At 47.2% G+C, this 18,177-nt stretch overlaps 1 protein-coding gene across 5 annotated transcripts in view; it reads left to right on the top strand.

Moving 5' to 3' along the window:
- mxi1 (max interactor 1, dimerization protein) overlaps positions 1–18,177 on the top strand; it is a 157,858-nt gene that overhangs the window by 108,587 nt on the left and 31,094 nt on the right. For 2 of the 5 annotated variants that reach the window (XM_072479523.1, XM_072479525.1), the window contains exon 6: positions 369–7,553. In XM_072479523.1, coding sequence (XP_072335624.1) covers positions 369–529 — 161 coding nt within the window. In that variant the 3' untranslated portion in view covers positions 530–7,553. Of the gene's footprint in view, positions 1–365; positions 7,554–18,177 lie in introns of those variants that run through there. The other 3 variants (XM_072479526.1, XM_072479524.1, XR_011935557.1) reach the window with 2 other exon arrangements.

Genomic DNA, 18,177 nt, shown 5'->3' with positions numbered 1-18,177 from the left:
TTAGGAAGGGCACTAGCCTCGAGAATCTATTTTTCTCCTGTGCATGTATGCCCAGCAGGAATTGGGGTCCATTTACAAGGGGTAGTTTTGTGACGCAATTTGGTATTGAGCATAGCTGGGTTGGAAATGGAGGACACAGGTTGGCACTATAGTGTTTATAGGCTTACTTTTGGCATGTTTCTGTCTAGCCAGACTCGATGCCTTGAGCACAACCTCTAAAACTTATTCCATAATGCAAAGTATAAGCTTGTTAACAACAAACCTATAAAATTATTTTGCTATAACTTAAATCTCAAAAACAATTCAATGTATCTGACAGTATTACCTGATTTGGCGCTATTGACTTTGCCTTTGCTTGCTTCCAGAAGAGATTGAGGTGGATGTTGAGAGCACAGAGTTCTCCCATGGAGACATGGACGATATTAGCACTTCCAGCATCAGCGACCTTGACGACCACAGCAGCCTCCAAAGTGTTGGCAGCGATGAAGGCTACTCCAGCTGCAGCATAAAGCTGTCCTCATCAATATAGTCAGGATGTTTCTGAAGCTACCTGCAGATAAATCTGAGGGATCACAATATGACAAGCTACTTCAGCTTTGGACTTTTGTGGAAAAATAATAGGTTAAGGACATGCACTTGTACTACAATACTTATGCACAAGGCAATTGCATTGTTTTGAGGAAAGAAATAGGACATAGTGCATAGCATTGTGGCTACAAAGCATGACCACTATTCAGATTGTTTCTTTGTGTATTCGCAGATAATCCATTAGTGTCAATTTAGTTGGAAAATACAAGCCTTTTTTAAATATTGCACTTTTAAGCTGAAGAGCATCTTATTGTGTAGCCCAGAGTTCTGATGTGATTTGAACAATGCCAGAAAGTTTGACTTCCTGACAGATTGTTTCTAACCTGCACTTGATGGTCTTCATTTCCTTTATAAAACCTGAAGAGATTTTCTCTTTGTGGAGACCTCACCAATCAGATTGTTTAAAAATCTGTTTACTGTAGAAAAAAAATTAACTACCCCAAATAGAGATCGATGAAGAACATTTTACCAAATTGGTAAACTATGGCTGATTTTATTTGGTGTGAAAGAAACAAAAAGTGTGTATCAGTCCCTTTTGATGCTCCCAGTTTTATGAAGTTAAATCTTAGGGACTGTTTTCTCCTTTTGTTTTTATTTTTGTTTGTGCTAATGTTGTGCCTTCTAAGTTGTACATTGTGTTGTCACGAGTTAGCGTCTCTTATCTATTTGTCCCTGCATGTATTCAGAGCAGCTTAAAAATAGTTCAATCTTAATCTTTTTTCTTTGCCTCACTCCAACCTTGGTTCTACAGTAGATTGACCTGATTACTGTAAGCATAACCCTGACCTTTCTGTCCCCTTCAGAAGCACTTGAAGCCCTCAAACCAATAAAGTTATTAAATTAGCTTTGCAGGAATAGAAACCTATAAGCTTTATATCTGTTTTAGCTGTTGACATATGTGCTCATTGCAGCACGCTGTTAATGGTATACATATAGAGAGAAGTGAAAGGTTCTATTGTTGCTATGGTAAAATCATATGTTGGTGTCAGCAATAAAAGTATTAGAAATAGATTCAGGTCTACAGCCTGCATATTTAGAGGTACATCTTGTTAAACTGAAATTTTATAACCACTAGGTTTGATTAGGCGGAGAGTCTCTTGTGTTTGAATTTAACATTTGCCATAGCTGAAGCTCTAAACCAGCTAATTTTAAATCAGAAATATTCCAATTTTTGTTTATAAAAGAAAAATTAGGCCACTTTTTGCATTTAAAAATCTTGCCCGTTCTATTTTCTACAAGATGTGACTTGATCTTTTGTGATCACTACTTCAAGTCTCCTAGTGTTGAAGTGCATATCAGGAAATTGCAGGTGAATTGCACAGTGTTTCATCCATTAAAAAGTTTTGACCAAAAATCGTGGGGCATACATCCATGATTTGCCAATATCTTCACTTGACGGGTGAGGGTTCTGTGCTAGAAGCCTGCACTTTTAAAATCAATCCGTAATCAATTTGGGAAATCACCATTTCTCAAAAATAAGTACTTTTCAGTTGAACAAAAACGCACTTCTATATAATCAAACAACCCTTCAATTTTATGTTATTATTACAAAGTTGTTCCGTTCAGGAACCAAGCACAGATCTTTCTGATGGGTTTAGCTTAGATCATTGGAAGTGATCATTTCAACATTTGTTTAGATGGTTTCCAACTCCAAATGTAACTCAAAGCTATTATTGCTTTGACAACTTCAGATTAATTTTACAGTTTTGAAATTTGGATTTGGAATATCTGAATTAGATCTAATTTTGGGCTAGGAAAGTATTTACAAAAACAATGTTGCCGAAATACATCAAATTGCACTAAAGGCAAGGCATATTATGTACTGCATGTGTTTTCTGTAGAGTTCCAAATTAAAGCCATGAAAGGAAGCCAAAAGAATTTCGGGCGGGATTCTCCGCCGGCGGGATTCTCTGTTTTGCTGGCGCCCGGGGGTTTCCCAACGGCGTGGGGCTGCCCCACAATGGGAACCCCATTGACCGGCCGGCGTAGCGGGGAATCGCGTTGGGGCAGAAATGTGGCGTGGCGGGGCGGAGATTCCAGCCCTTCACATTTGGGGAAACAGAAAAATTTTATGATATTTTCACAGAACTTTAAAAACGTCTAAAACAGGCAAGAATTTAATTCTGGTGCTACTCAATAACTTATTTGGGACACAATAATAGCAAAATTTGAAATTGCTACTTGGTAGTGTATATTTACTATTCTTATCAACCCTATTTGATTTAGTTGGTTATCAAGCCCTTATGGCCAATATGCACATCTGGCAGCTTTGATATATTTTATAGCATGCAGTTTTGTTTTTTTGTTGACTTCTTTGCCACTTTTTTGAGAAGTGAGCAGAACCTGAATGTAAACCGAAAGGCAGCTTTTTACCAGAACACTCAGCTACAGAATCCTGTGACTGACTAGTGTGTTTGTGCTGATAGACCAACAGATTCCTTGTGTATGGCTGAGGTTACACATAATGTACAGCAACTTCCACACGTCTACAACATGAGACATATCCTATAGATATTGCCTGTATCTGATTGCATTGACCAAAATCCTACAAGTCGTAGGCTTCTTTCTCTCACTTGTCAAGGTAATTTAGAAATAAACCTGGTTATCATCCAAGCTCTTTGCAGTTGAAGTTGTACAGTACCATAATCTTCTTAAAGGGTAAATTAGCCAAGACTGGCTGATTCAGTTCCTATTACTAGAGAGTTCTTGTTGGAAGTTTGACTTTAGTAATATGACTTAACAACTTTGAATGTTGAGCATTCAGTAATGCTGGAGCAGTTCTTTGAATTTTGTCAAAAGTCACTTTCAGTGCAGCAATTACATGTTTTAATATGTATATTAAAATCTCTCAATAGACCACTTAACCAGATCCAGTTACTGTGTACTCTCATAAACAACTGTTGCAACAAAATCATGGGTAACAGGAATTTTGTCTGTAAAGATTTTTTTTAAAAAACAAATTGTTTTTCCAATTAAGGGGCAATTTTAATGTGGCCAATCCACCTACCCTGCACATCTTTGGGTTATGGGGGTGAGATCCATGCTGACACTGGGAGAATGTGCAAACTCCACACCGACAGTCACCCTGGGCTGGGATCAAACCTGGATCCTCGGCACCCTGAGGCAACAGTGCTAACCACTGCCACTGTGTCGCCCTTTGTCTACAGTTTAGGATTTAGTCAGAAATGAACAGAAAAAAAAAATTATCATAGTTATAGGCGAGAACACAAAATCAAATGAATGGCACAATAGTAACAAAAAGGCCTTAAATTTAATCATTACTGCGATATAGCAAAAAAAGCTATTTCAGCACAGTATTTTGATGCTGTAAAAGTTTGACAATATAGGAACATGTGACCTCTTTCCCCTTTCAGCAGTAACAGCCACAAATAGTTACTTGGCAACAATTAATATTTCCAAGTGTTTTTTTTGTGGGTTTAGTTGTACATTACTTTTATGATGGATTAAATTGATTAGCTCATTGAAGAAACAAAAGTAAAAAATAAATTACTAATTGGTTAATGGTGCTAACCAGAATTTAATATTCATTAAGTCAGCAGAGCTTTGTACTGCTATTGATCATAACCTTATAAAGAAGTATCAGTTTTAGTTCAGATGATTATTTTTGACCTCCTCTCCCCAGTCTTACTGCAAGTATCTGTATTTTAAAATACAGGAAGTGCCGTTGGTTTTACAGCAGCCCTTTGCAACAGTTGGCCTGTGCGATTATGAATTGATTACTATATCTGGTTACACTCATCCAACATACGCATTCCTGCTTGTAGAGTTTGGATATCTAGTTCCGAGTGTGGGTGCAGTATTGAATATTTTTCATTTATCATGCCCGTCATGCTCGATAAGAAACTTTCAACAGGTAAAATTTACATGTATATACATTTCACACCCTGACTTTTAGGATAGATCTACATGATCTTACGATTTCTATTTATGTAATGACATCCATTGCTTTCCACTCCAATGTTACACATTTCATCTGTGAATTTATGCCAGCTGGAAACTTGCATATTATTTTAGAATTTGCAGTGATGCTTAAAACATCTTCCAGGTTTAAGAGTGAAAATAAACACATCTTTCATTTTAGCAGAAGGGTAGCAAAAAAATGATTGAAAAATTCTAGTAATTTGATTGGTTCCCTTCCTGCATGTCCGGAAGTAAGCACAAATGAATATACTCAGGATTGCTCTCAAATTAAACTCGGGAAGTAAACAGCACTGACAAAATTCCTGAGAACTGTACCAGTCTTATCCAGTAGTGGAGGCTGGGTCAAATGCAATAGATACTATGCTTCATGTTAACAAAATAGTCATGCATTCTCCCTTTTCATGCAAGCCCATAGTGAGGTACAGACCTTGACATTCAAGTTTGGCTCCCTGCCTGGATGTGGTTACATTTAATCATCTAATGTTATAGACGAGGTCACTAGTGCTCAGTGATTTCCTGCAACATAAACTATCTCTTCCATTTACAAATTCAGTAAATTTTAAGTATCAGCAATTGCTAGCCTTTGATCACCTGACTAGCTTGTCATCTAACCGTTGGAAAGTCCAGAAGTTACAAAACACACAATATAAATGTAAGTTCTATTATTTAGAATAAAACGGAATTTTACATTTCGCACTACAGAGCACCAAAGACAGCAGAAAAGCCCACCCAAAATGCTATCATAGAAGCCATTTTAAAATTGATATGCGGATCCTTAATGTAAAACTGGACAGGTCCTCAAATCTATCACGGTTGGCCACCAGAATACAAACTTGATCAAAGCAGTATTACACTTGTGCATTTCACTGACTTGCAGGTGAAGTTTGCAAGATATGAAGTACCTAGCAATTATTTAACCTCATTAATCTCAGCTCCTTAAAACTTGAGTCCATGTTAGCAGCTCAAATTTCATTGTTTATTATTCAATAACTACTTACCTAAAGTTCAGCTATATATTACATCGTATTTGAATTCCCATTTGTTGCCTAACTTCTATGCACCGTGAACAGTTCAAATACCCAATGCTGCAGTTTCAATATTGTTTTGCCTCCGTTTGGTTGCCTTGCCATTGAAATTGATCTCGAGATGCCACAGAATTCAATGGCCCTTGGTTAAACATGATTCTTGCTACAATGTGCCAAGTTGCTTTTGACAATTTCTCCCAAAATATTATTAAATTGAGTTTTCCTGCAGATCACTCATTTATTTCAATCAAAATAACTAGAGACTGCCACCTGCATGCTGTATTGGTGTTGGAAGAACCATTGCATGATGCTGTCCTAAATTATCCCAAACATGTCCACATGATTCTGTTCCCATCTCTCTAGATACATAACCTACCAATGGTTGGAATGTACTTTAAGTTGAGCAATAATGCATAAAGAATTTTTTTTTTTTAGGATTTACAGTAATTGTCTTTCTCTACACGGATCATTGAAAATTTATTGTGACAGAAGCTATAAGGCACCTGTTTCCCCATTCATAGTTCCTCCGTAAGTACTTTGAAATTGACAGTTCAATACTGAATAACCTGACACTTAAAATGTTGATATCCACCACCATTGCAGGCTGCATTTCCTCCACCTATTAAGTTTCTAGCCATTCATTATTATTTGTATCTAACCTATACCCAGTGTATATAAATTGCATTTGGAACCTATGAGATGGTGCTGTCATCAGAGTTTACACTACACTAACACTCTTGGTTCAAGTTACCATGAACATGATTTTCAAACAAACTATTTTCATCCCACCATTCGAAATCAAGAAATATCACCATGTAACACCTACAGAATTTGTCTCAAACTTGCAATATTTGCCACTGTTTATGAGGTAGCACTGCCAGCTCTGTCTCTTGGCTTGTTGGAGCATGCACAGTTGTTCGCTTTAAAGCTTCACGGCTACAACATTCTAGAAAGTGGTACTTGTTCATAAGTGGCTTAAATATTACATCTATGCATAAAGAGATTTTAAGACTGTTTGTAAACTCACTTTTAACTATAAATGGTTCCATTTCAGAAAGTCAGTGAAATTAATAAGTTTAAAAATTAATCTTAAGACTAGGTGTGTACTTTAAGGTCAATCAATGGTCTTTCCCCTACCCTAACTACATTACTGTGCCTATCCACACTAACCTGCCAACTTATTATTAAACAGATTTCACTGTCAAATCTCACGTAGCGTTTTCAAATTATATTAGCTTAACAAAATATACTTTTGGCTTTTATCTCAAGCAGTGGGTACTTATAAAGCAAGTATTATAGTTTATACACAGCACAGCTAAAACAGCAGCACTTGTGCATTCTAATCTACTAAAAGCATCTGGGTAGAGCTTCACCATGCTCTTCCTCTTTCTCTGCCCCACCACCTCTCTCCCAGTTAGCAACTGGGCATATTTGATTCCAAAAGCCAGCATTATTTGGCCATAAATAGAAGTACTGATCAAGTCTCACACAAGGCTGTTGTAGAATGCAGGAAGTAGTGCTCAATTCTAGATTTTAACATATTTGAGAGCAGCTCTATTCTATACAAATTTTTTAAAAATCACTTGAAATGAGTAATGGCATAACTATAATATTCATTGATGATTGAAATCAAAATGGCACTGTTGTCAGTGTGGGTGCTATTTATAATTTCAACATTTGTTTGTTCATTATTGATTACCATTTATGGCCTGAATCACATGCTGCAAGGTGTACAAAAATGAGGCTTGTAACAAGTCTCAAGTAGAATGCATTGGAAGGGAAAAGAAGACAAATTGTCTGAGGTAGATTGTCTATTCCCAGTGTGAATACCCAATGTGCTTGTGTGTAAAGACTGAATTCATGCTGGTTCAAAAAAAATAGCACACTTGTTTCCTAAGCTGCCCTGATTTTAAAAGTTGCTTTAACTGTGTTTGTAGATAAACTTCTATTATTTACCTCTTGTACAAAGCATAAAATAAAACTTCATTTTGTGAAATACTGGATTCGTTGTGCCACCTGCATTGCTAAGATCTACTAACTGGAACAGTGACAACATTCAAATTAGTTTGCAAAGTATGTACCGTACTGTGGAAGTACTAAAAAGGAAGAGTTATCTGCATTTCAGATAAATCTTAACACTTTCTCTCCAGATCTTCGGCGGGATTCTCCAAACCCCCCCCCCCCACCCCGGGTCGGAGAATCTCCGACGGCGGTTGCCGAATTCTTCGGTGCCGGTTTGTTGGCGGGGGCGGGGATCGCGCCACGCTGGTCGTTGGCAGTGGCCTCCCCGGCGATTCGTCGGTCCACGATGGGCCGAGCGGCCGCCCGTTTTCGGCCAGTCCCGCCGGCGTGAATTACACAAAGTCTGTACCGGTGGGACGTGGCTCTGAGGGCGGCCTGCGGAGTCCTCGCGGGGTGGGGGAGCCTGTGCCGTGGGGGCACTTTCCCTCCGCGCCGGCCTGCGTAAAGCTCCGCTATGGCCGGCATGGAGAAGCAACCCTCTGCGCATGCGCAGGAAGCACGTCGGTGGTTCTGGCAACACGCTGGCGCTCCTGCACATGCGCCAACTCACGCCAGCCGGCGGAGGCCCTTCGGCGCCTGCTGGCACGGTGCCAACCCTGCTGGCGCCGGCCTAGCCCCCGAAGATGCGGAGGATTCCGCACCTTCCAGGCGGCGCAACGCCAGAGTGGTTCACGCCACTCTTTGGTGCCGGTACGGCCCGCCCGCCGGATACCGGAGAATCCTGGCCCTTGTCTCTCCAATCTTCAGAATTTTTTTTTGAAAATATTTTTATTCAAGGCATTTACACATATACAAAAAAATCAGAATAAAACTATTCAATAAACAACCACACCTCACCTACTCCCCTGACGCCAACCCCACTTCTCCCGCCTTCCCCATTTTAACTCCCTTAACGCACCGCCCCCTTTGCTGACCCCTTAAACCTACTTACACAAATCAATAAACAGCTTCCATCTCCAGATGACCCCTTCGCCCTGTTGAGCCCCCTCAAAGCGAACCTGACCCTCTCCAGCCCCAGGAATTCTGCCAGTTCGCTCACCCACACTCCCACGCTTGGCGGCTCCAATTCCCGCCACCCCAGGAAAATACATCTCCGGGCTACCAGGGAAGCAAAGGCCAAAACATCGGCCTCTCTCACCGCCTGGAATCCTGGATCCCCCAACACCCCAAATATCACCACCTCTCGACTCAGAACCACCTCCACACCCAGCACCGTGGACCTCACACCAGAGAACCCCCAATCTCGGGCACAATCAGAACATGTGGAAGTGATTCGCAGGGCCCTCCCACCGCACACCCCACATCTATCCTCTAACCTCACACGTGATGAGGCTGCATTCACCCTCCGCAAAGCCTCTTCCCAGGTCTCAGCCCCCATCTCCCCTGCAAGCTACTCCCATTTACGCTTAACATCCCCCACCAAGGCTCACTCCCACTCCATCAACTCCTGATAGACGTCTGACAACTTTCCCTCCCCTATTTCGCCCTTTGACAACACCACCTGCAACCCCAGGAAAGGACGGCAACTCCTTACAAAGTCCCACACCCGCAGGTCCCTAAAGCCATTCCCCCGGGCACGTCATGCACTTCCTCCAGGTCCTCCCACCCCATGAATTTGCCCCCTATAAACAAGTCGCCAAAGCGCTCAATCCCTGCCTGTCGCCACTCCTAAACCTTGCATCCAGCCCCACCGGTGCAAACCTATGGATATTAAAGATCGGCGCCCACACTTGGGCACCTCCAGTCTTAGCTGTTGCCTCGATTGCCCCCATACCCTTAGGGTCGACACCACCACTGGGCTCACGGAGTATCTGGCCGGCAAGAAAAGTGCCAACAACAATGCCCTCAAACACGTACTTCTGCACGAGGCCGGCTCCATGCACCCCTCACACTGACCCATTTCCTAACTATAGCAATATTCGCCGCCAATAATATTTCATCGTATTCGACAGCGCCAGCATATCTCCCCCCCCCCCCCCCCCCCTTGCCCCCACTCCAAGAAAGCCGGCAGGACCTGTGGGGTGTTCCCCGCACGCACAAACCCAGAGATCAGCACATTCCTAAAAAACGACTTGGGAACAAAGATTGGGAGGTTCTGATACAGAAACAGAAACCTTGGCAGCACCGTCATTTTGCACGCCCCCGATAGCGGCAGCAAATGCCACTTCATCTGCTTCACCAGCCAAGCCAAGTTCAGTTTATGCAGCTGCGCCCAACTCTGCACCACCTGGATACCCAAATAACAAACTTGCCCCCATCACCCTAAACGGCAACTCTCCTAGTCTCATTCCTGCCCTCTGGCCTCAATCGGGAACACCCCACTCTTTCCCATATTCAATTTGTGTCCTGAAAACTGGCAAAATTCCCCCACGATCTCATTGATACCTCCTCTGCTGTCCACCAGGACCAACATATATAATAACAGTGAGATGCTGTGCTTGACTTTCCCCTCTCCACTCAGTTCCTCGATACCCTAAGCGCCATTGCCAGCGGCTCTATCTCCAACGTGAAAAGCAATGGGGTGAGCGGGCAACCCAGCCTTGTCCCACAATGCAGCCCATTCATCCACACGCTTGGCACCTTGTATAGCAGCTGGGCCCAATCCACAAACCCCTGCCCGAACCTGAACCCAGCACTCCAGCAAATATGGCCACTCCATCCAATCAAACGTCTTCGCCGCGTCCATCGCCACCACTGCCTCCACCTCCTGCCCCTCCGAAGGCATCATGATTACACTGAGTAACCTCCTCACATTCACCGACAACTGCCTCCCTTTTGCAAACCCGTCTGATCCTCACCTGTCACCCCGGCACACAGTCCTCAATTCGCGATGCCAACACCTTCGACAATAACTTGGCGTCCACATTCAATAGTGATATCAGGCGGTACGACCCACACTGCTCTGGATCCTTATCCTTCTTTAAAATCAGGGAGATGGAAGCCTGGGACAATGTAGGGGGGTGTTTCTCAGCCCCCACCCCATTCTCTTGCTTTATTATACACCTTCACCAGTCCCAGTTCCGCCTCAAACCTTTTATAAAACTCTAGTGGGAACCCTTCCATTCCCGGAGCTCTACGTGCCAGCATCGTCCCCATACTATCCATCACTTCCCTCAGCCCAATTGGGCCCCCAGTCCCTCCTCCACTTTGGTAATCTCTAACCCATTCAGGAACCACCATATCCCCTCCTCACTGGTTAGAATTCCAACTCATAGAACCTCTTATAGAACGCCTCGAACACCCCATTCAGCCGCTCCAGGTTCATCACCATCCTGCCTTATCATCCCTCACTCTGTCGATCTCTCTCACCGACTCCTGCTTTCTCAACTGATGGCCCAACATTCTGCTCACCTTTTCCCCGTACGCATGCACTGCCCCTCTGGCCCTCCGCAGCTGCCTCACCGCCTTCCCTGTAGAAACTTGCCTAAACTCCATCTGGAGCCTCTGCCTCTCCTTCAAAAACCCTGCACCTCCGAATATCTCCTGTCCACCCTCAAAATCTCAGCCACCAGACCTGCCCTCTCCTCCCGCTCAGTTTTCTCCCTAGGTGCCTGAATTGATCTGAACTCTCCCATGACTACAGCGTTGAGTGCCTCCCACAGCATGGTGGCTGTGACCTCCCCTGTGTCATTTAGCTCCACGCAGCCCCACCCGCTCACGTACCTCCTCATCCGCCAGCACCCACACATCCAGTCTCCACTGCAGGCGTTGACCGCCCCCCCCCCTCCCCCCCTCCCCCTCCCCGCTCCCCGCCCCCCCCCCTCTCCCCGCCCCCCCCCCTCTCCCTCGGGGCACCAACAAATCCACCCAGTGCAGCGCATTGTCGGAAAAAAACAATCGCTGAATACTCCGGGTCGGCCACCCCTGCCAGCAACGTCTTGTCCAACAATCAAAATTGGGAGCACACCCAGTGCACATGGGAGAACAAAGAACAAAGAAAAGTACAGCACAGGGAAAGGCCCTTTGGCCGTCCAAGCCTGTGCCGACCATGCTGCCCGTCTAAACTAAAATCTTCTACACTTCTGGGGTCCGGATCCCTCTATTCATGCATTTAAAGTATGAAAACTCCTTCGCCTCGGCCTCACAAACCTCCATAAAATCCCTCAGCTCTTTCACCACTGCCGACACACTACACGACTTGGGACTCAGCCGGCCGAAGCTCGGATCTATGACCATGTTAAAATCCCACCCCATAATCAACTGAAGTCTGGAATCTTCCCTAACACCCTCCTCCTAATATCCACGTCATCCCAGTTCGGGCATAAACGTTCACCAGAACCACCAGCATCCCCTCCAACTTACCACTAGCCATCGCATATCTCTTTCCCCGCCCTCCCCCCGGATCGGCCACATTACTCCCCACCTCGAACGCAACCCGCTTTTTTTTTTATAAATATGTTTTATTGAAATTTTTTTCCCCAAACAACAATTTTTCCCCTCTTACAAAGCAAACGCAACAATAATACAGAAATTTTTAACAATACACAAGTAACAAAACCCCTTTATCTTTGACCTAAACTAAACTAAACACCCCCCCCCCCTTCCCCCTGGGTTGCTGCTGCTGGTCATCTGTCTTCCCTCTAACGTTCCCCTAGGTAGTCGAGAAATGGCTGCCACCGCCTGGTGAACCCTTGAGCCGATCCTCTCAGGGCAAACTTTATCTGCTCCAGTTTAATGGCAACCCGCTTATTAACCAACACCGCAACCCCCCCTTGTCTTCATATCCAGCCCCGAGTGAAACACCTGCCCCACACAGCACTTTCTCAACCTCACCTGATCCTCCAGCTTCAGGTGTCTCTCCTGCAAAAAATCCACCTCCGCCTTCAAACTCCTCAGATGTGTGAACACACGTAACTGCTTAACCGGCCCATTCAACCCCCTCACGTTCCACGTGACTAACCTGGTCAGGGGGGCTCCCCTCCCTCTTCCCCTGCCGATCAGCCCTATCTCTGTATGGGCCAGCCCCCGGCAAGTGACCCTCGGATGCCCAGTCATCGATTCCTTCCCAACTGTGCCACACCAACCACACCCATGTCAGCAACCCTCCCCACCCCCACCTTCCAACAAAGAACCAACTCCAACCCCACCCTCCCAACTTCACTCCTGTTAACTAGCCCATGCAGCTAGCATAGTGGCATCCATCCAAGGCTTCCACCCTCCTGTTCACCTCCTCCTTCCTCCAGTTTTCCCCCCGCCCCCAGCAAGCCAACCGTCAACCTCTAAAGAGTAACAAAAGGCACACTCTCCAGTGTTGCTCCCCCGTAAGCACCTGCCCCAGAAAACCCACCACCAAACACTTCAGAAAGCACACAGGCCTCCAATGTTCAATGTCCTCATACTCCTCCCAGTCCATTGCCCCCAGCCATGGCAAAACCCCTCCGGGAAGCGGCACAACTATCAGCAAACATCGTCTCCTCTGGTGTGTGGAAATAAAGCTCTCGCATCTGGAAAGTCACACACAGATGGGCTGGGTACAATACCCCAAACTTCACCCCCTTTTCAAAGAGGGCAGCCTTAATCCGATTAAACTGAGCTCCCCCTCTTTGTCAGCTCCGCACCCAAGTCCTGGTACACCCGCAGACCGCAACTATACCACCATCGCCCGCCTGCGGCCTCCTCCTCAGGGCCCTGTGCGCTCGGTCCACCTCCAAGAGGCCGATCAAAGGCCCCCTCCCCAGCATCCTTGCCACATACACAGCGCCCTCCCCACCTTCAATGCTTTCAGGCATTTCTGAGACTAAGTGTTGACGCCAACGCAGAATCTGTAGACTTTTACAACAGAAAGACCGGCGCCATACCTGGTCCGATTCCGCTATCGTTGCGGGGATAGCACTCGTGCCGTGTGGAATACAATCGATTCCAATGAAAAACGGTGCAGGATTCGCCGGGTCTGTGATTGACACTCGGGAGACTGACAGCTGGGCTGTTAGCGGTGTGCGCAACTGCATGGCTGCAATGCCGGCGGCGGCAGTGGTGTTTCGTGCCTGTACACCCTGAACCCACAGCCCACCTCCTGGCCACCTCCCACTACTGCCCCCAGCCATGGCAAAAAAAACTCAGGAAGCGGCACAACTATCAACAAACATGGCGATGTTGGACCCCTTCTGTACCCAGTCTCTCTCCCTCAGCAGCCGCCATGCGAGTTTCACGATTTTTAAAAGCGAGTGAACCTCGCCGTCAGGAACTCACCCCATTCCGGAGGTGGAGAATCGCAGAGGACCCAGAGAATACCGGGTCAGGCCCGCAAATGATAAACAGTGTCCATTGTATGTGCGTTCCAGAACGCATTAACACCGCTGTCGAAGTGCTAGAGCATTGTGATTTGGCATCTAATCGGCGGCTGCCACGGTATCTGTATCGTAACTGATTCGCCGCCCAATCGTCTGTCCCGATTGTGGCGTCAACCAACGGAGATTCTATCCTGTGTCCTTCGGGCAGGGAAATTCCGAAATGGTGCCGGAGCAGGGCGACTCTCTCACCAATAATCCTTTTCTTTTATCTTTCATCACCGTTCCGACCCACTTCATATGTAATCACTAATGATACTCTTTTCTGTTAAGACCATAAGACATAGGAGCGGAAGTAAGGCCATTCGGCCCATCGAGTTCACTCCACCATTCAATCATGGCTGATTTCAACTCCATTTACCCGCTCTCTCTCTCCATAGCCCTTAATTCCTCGAGAAAGCAAGAATTTAACAACTTCTGTCTTAAAGACACTCAACGTCCCGGCCTCCACCGCCCTCTGTGGCAATGAATTCCACAGACCCACCACTCTCTGGCTGAAGAAATTTCTCCTCACCTCTGTTCTAAAGTGACTCAATTTTATTCTACGGCTGAGCCCCCGGTTCCTAGTCTCCCCTGCTAATGGAAACAACTTCCCTACGTCCACCCTATCTAAGCCATTCTTTATATTGTAAGTTTCTATTATATCTCCCCTCAACCTCCTAAACACCAATGAATATAATCCCAGGATCCTCAGACGTTCATCGTATGTTAGCCCTACCATTCCTGGGATCATCCGTGTGAATCTCCACTGGACCCGCTCCAGTGCCAGTATGTCCTTCCTGAGGTGTGGGGCCCAAAATTGCTCTCAATATTCTAAATGGGGCCTAACTAATGCTTTATAAAGCTTCAGAAGTACATCCCTGCTTTTATATTCCAAGCCTCTTGAGATAAATGACAACATTGCATTTGCTTTCTTAATTACAGACTCAACCTGCAAGTTTACCTTTAGAGAATCCTGGACTAGGACTCCCAAGTCCCTTTCCTCTTCAGCATTATGAATTTTGTCACCGTTTAGAAAATAGTCCATGCCTCTATTCTTTTTTCCAAAGTGCAAGACCTCGCACTTGCCCACGTTGAATTTCATCAGCCATTTCTTGGACCACTCTCCTAAACTGTCTAAATCTTTCTGCAGCCTCCCCACCTCCTCCATACTACCTGCCCCTCCACCTATCTTTGTATCATTGGCAAACTTAGCCAGAATGCCCCCAGTCCCATTATCTAGATCGTTAATATATAAAGAGAACAGCTGTGGCCCCAATACTGAACCCTGTGGGACACCACTCGTCACCCGTTGCCATTCTGAAAAAGAACCTTTTATCCCAACTCTCTGCCTTCTGCCTGACAGCCAATCGTCAATCCATGTTAGTACCTTGCCTCGAATACCATGGGCCCTTATTTTACTCAGCAGTCTCCCGTGAGGCACCTTATCAAAGGCCTTTTGGAAGTCAAGATAGATAACATCCATTGGCTCTCCTTGGTCTAACCTATTTGTTATCTCTTCAAAGAACTCTAACTCTAACAGGTTTGTCAGGCACGACCTGTGTTTAATTACAAGTTTAGGGATCCTGCAAACCACGAGGACTAGACCAGATTATCCGACCCGACGCGACCCGGTCCGAATCCCTTACCTCACCTGGGACAAGTCGAGGCTCAAGACGCTGCCCCTGAATGCCACCGCCAAACCTCCACGCTCCGCCCCTGGATCGCTTCCCCACCCGTCCAGCGATTGCCCGAGGACCGAGGCCCATCTGCCTAGACTGTCCGAGAACCACCCGCCCAGCGACCACCCGAGGACCGAGGCCCACTCGCTCAGCAACCACCCGAGGACAGAGGGCCACCCGCCCAGCGACCACCCGAGGACAGAGGCCCACCCGCCCAGCGACCACCCGAGGACCGAGGCCCACCCGTCCAGCGACCGCCAGAGGACCGAGGCCCACCCGCCCAGCTACGGCCCGCGGTCCATCGCCCAGAAACCGCCAGAGGACCGATGCCCACCTGCCCAAGGACCGAGGCCCACCTGCCCAAGGACCGAGGCCCACCCGCCCAGCGGTTGCCTGAGGACCGAGGCCCACCCGCTGAGCACCTGCCCGAGGACCACCCGCCCAGCGACCGCCCGAGGACCACCTCCCCACCCGCCCAGCGACCGCCTGAGGACCGAGGCTCAACCGCCCAGCGCCCACCCGAGGACCGAAGCCCAACCGCCCAGCGACTGCCCGAGGACCGCCTCCCCACCCGCCCAGCGACCGCCTGAGGACCGCCTCCCCACCCGCCCAGCGACCGCCTGAGGACCGAGGCCCAACCGCCCAGCGACCGCCTGAGGACCGAGGCCCACCCGTCCAAGGACCGAGGCCCACCTGCCCAGAGACCGTCCGAGGACCAACACCCATCCGCCCAGCGCCTGCCCGAGGACGAAGGCCTACCCGACCAGCGACCACCCAAGGACCGAGGCCCACCTACCTAGCGACCACCTGAGGACTGGGGCCCACTCGCCTAGAGACCGCCTGAGGACCACCTGCCCAGCGACCACCCGAGGACCAACGCCTAACTGAATGGGGCTGACCCGCCCAGCGACCACCTGAGCACTGAGGCCAACCCACCCAGCAATTGCCCAAGGACCCATTAAAGCCTTTGTGATCTACCTGCTCCATGTGAACTGCTGAATCCATTACCCGATGTAGGCCGGACTACGCCCACACCGGAGTCTGACCATTTGATTGCTTCCTCCAGTCACCGCCCACATGACCCGGCCCAACCACATGATGTTCAGCCTGACCAGCATCCTGAAGAACCTGTGGGGTGTAAAGGGGCCTTTCCGGGCCCACACAAAGGCCAATCTCTAGGCCGCGAGAGCGGGAGCCCTCGTCAGCGAAGCAGAAAAGCCCGAATCACTCCCGGAGTTACAGGGGCCCCAACCACACCAGAAGATGAACCCAATCATCATCCCCCACCCCCCACCCCCAACCAAGCCCAGGCCAGATGGTGGGGGATAAATGTAATGCAACATGAATCCAAGGTCCCGGTTGAGGCCGTAATCATGTGTGCAGAACTTGGCTACAAGTTTCTGCTCAGCGATTCTGCGTTGTCACGCGTCCTAAAGGCCGCCTTGGAGAACACTTACCCAGAGATTGAATGCCCTTGACTGCTGAAGTGTTCCCTGACTGGAAGGGAACATTCCTGCCTGGTGACTGTCGTGCGATGTCCGTTCATCCATTGTCACAGCGTCTGCAATTTCACACCAATGCCCCACGCTTCGGGACATCCTTTCCTGCAGCGTATGAGGTAGGCAACGTTGGCCGAGTCGCACTAGTATGTACCTGGTGGGTGGTGTTCTCACGTGTAATGGTGGTACCCATGTCGATGATCTGGCACGTCTTGCAGAGATTACCATGGCAGGGTTGTGTGGTGTCGTGGTCGCTGTTCTGAAGGCTGGGTAGCTTGTTGAAAACAATGGTTTGTTTGAGGTTGCGCGGTTGTTTGAAGGCAAGTAGTGGGGGTGTGGGGATGACCTTGACAAGATGTTCATCTTCATCGATCACGTATTGAAGACTGCGAAGATGTTGCAGTTTCTCCGCTCCGGGGAAGTACTGGACGACAAAGGGTACTCTGTCGGTTCTGTCCCGTGTTTGACTTCTGAGGAGGTCAGTGCGTTTTTTTTTTTGCTGTGGCGCGTTGGAACTGTCAATCGATGAGTCGAGTGCCATATCCCGTTCGTACGAGGGCATCTTTCAGCGTCTGTAGATATCTGTTACGCTCCTCCTCGTCTGAGCAGATCCTGTGTATACAGAGGGCTTGTCCATAGGGGATGGCTTCTTTAATGTGTTACGGGTGGAAGCTGGAGAAGTGGAGCATCGTGAGGTTATTTGTGGGCTTGCGGTAAAGCGAAGTGCTGAGGTGACCGTCCTGGATGGAGATGAGTGTGCCCAAGAATGCAACCGATTTTGGAGAGTAGTCCATGGTGAGTCTGATGGTGGGATGGAGCTTATTGATGTCATTGTGTAGTCGTTTCAGTGATTCTTCACCATGGGTCCAAAGGGAAAAAATGTCATCAATGTATCTGGTGTATGACGTCGGTTGAAAGTCCTGTGCGGTGAGGAGGTCTTGTTCAAACTTGTGCATGAAGATGTTGGCATATTGAGGTGCGAATTTAGTCCCCATGGCTGTTCCGTGCATCTGGATGAAGAACTTGTTGTCGAAGGTGAAGACGCTGTGATCCAGAATGAAGCGGATGAGTTGCAGTCTACAATCATTGAAATGGGATCCCAGATTTTCTTGCACTAGTGCAACTTTTCAACATGGGAGTTCTGGTCAAATAT

Source organism: Scyliorhinus torazame, chromosome 16 (assembly GCF_047496885.1).
Source record: "Scyliorhinus torazame isolate Kashiwa2021f chromosome 16, sScyTor2.1, whole genome shotgun sequence".
Taxonomy (NCBI): Eukaryota; Metazoa; Chordata; class Chondrichthyes; order Carcharhiniformes; family Scyliorhinidae; genus Scyliorhinus; species Scyliorhinus torazame.
This window is presented reverse-complemented; position numbering and strand designations above follow the sequence as displayed.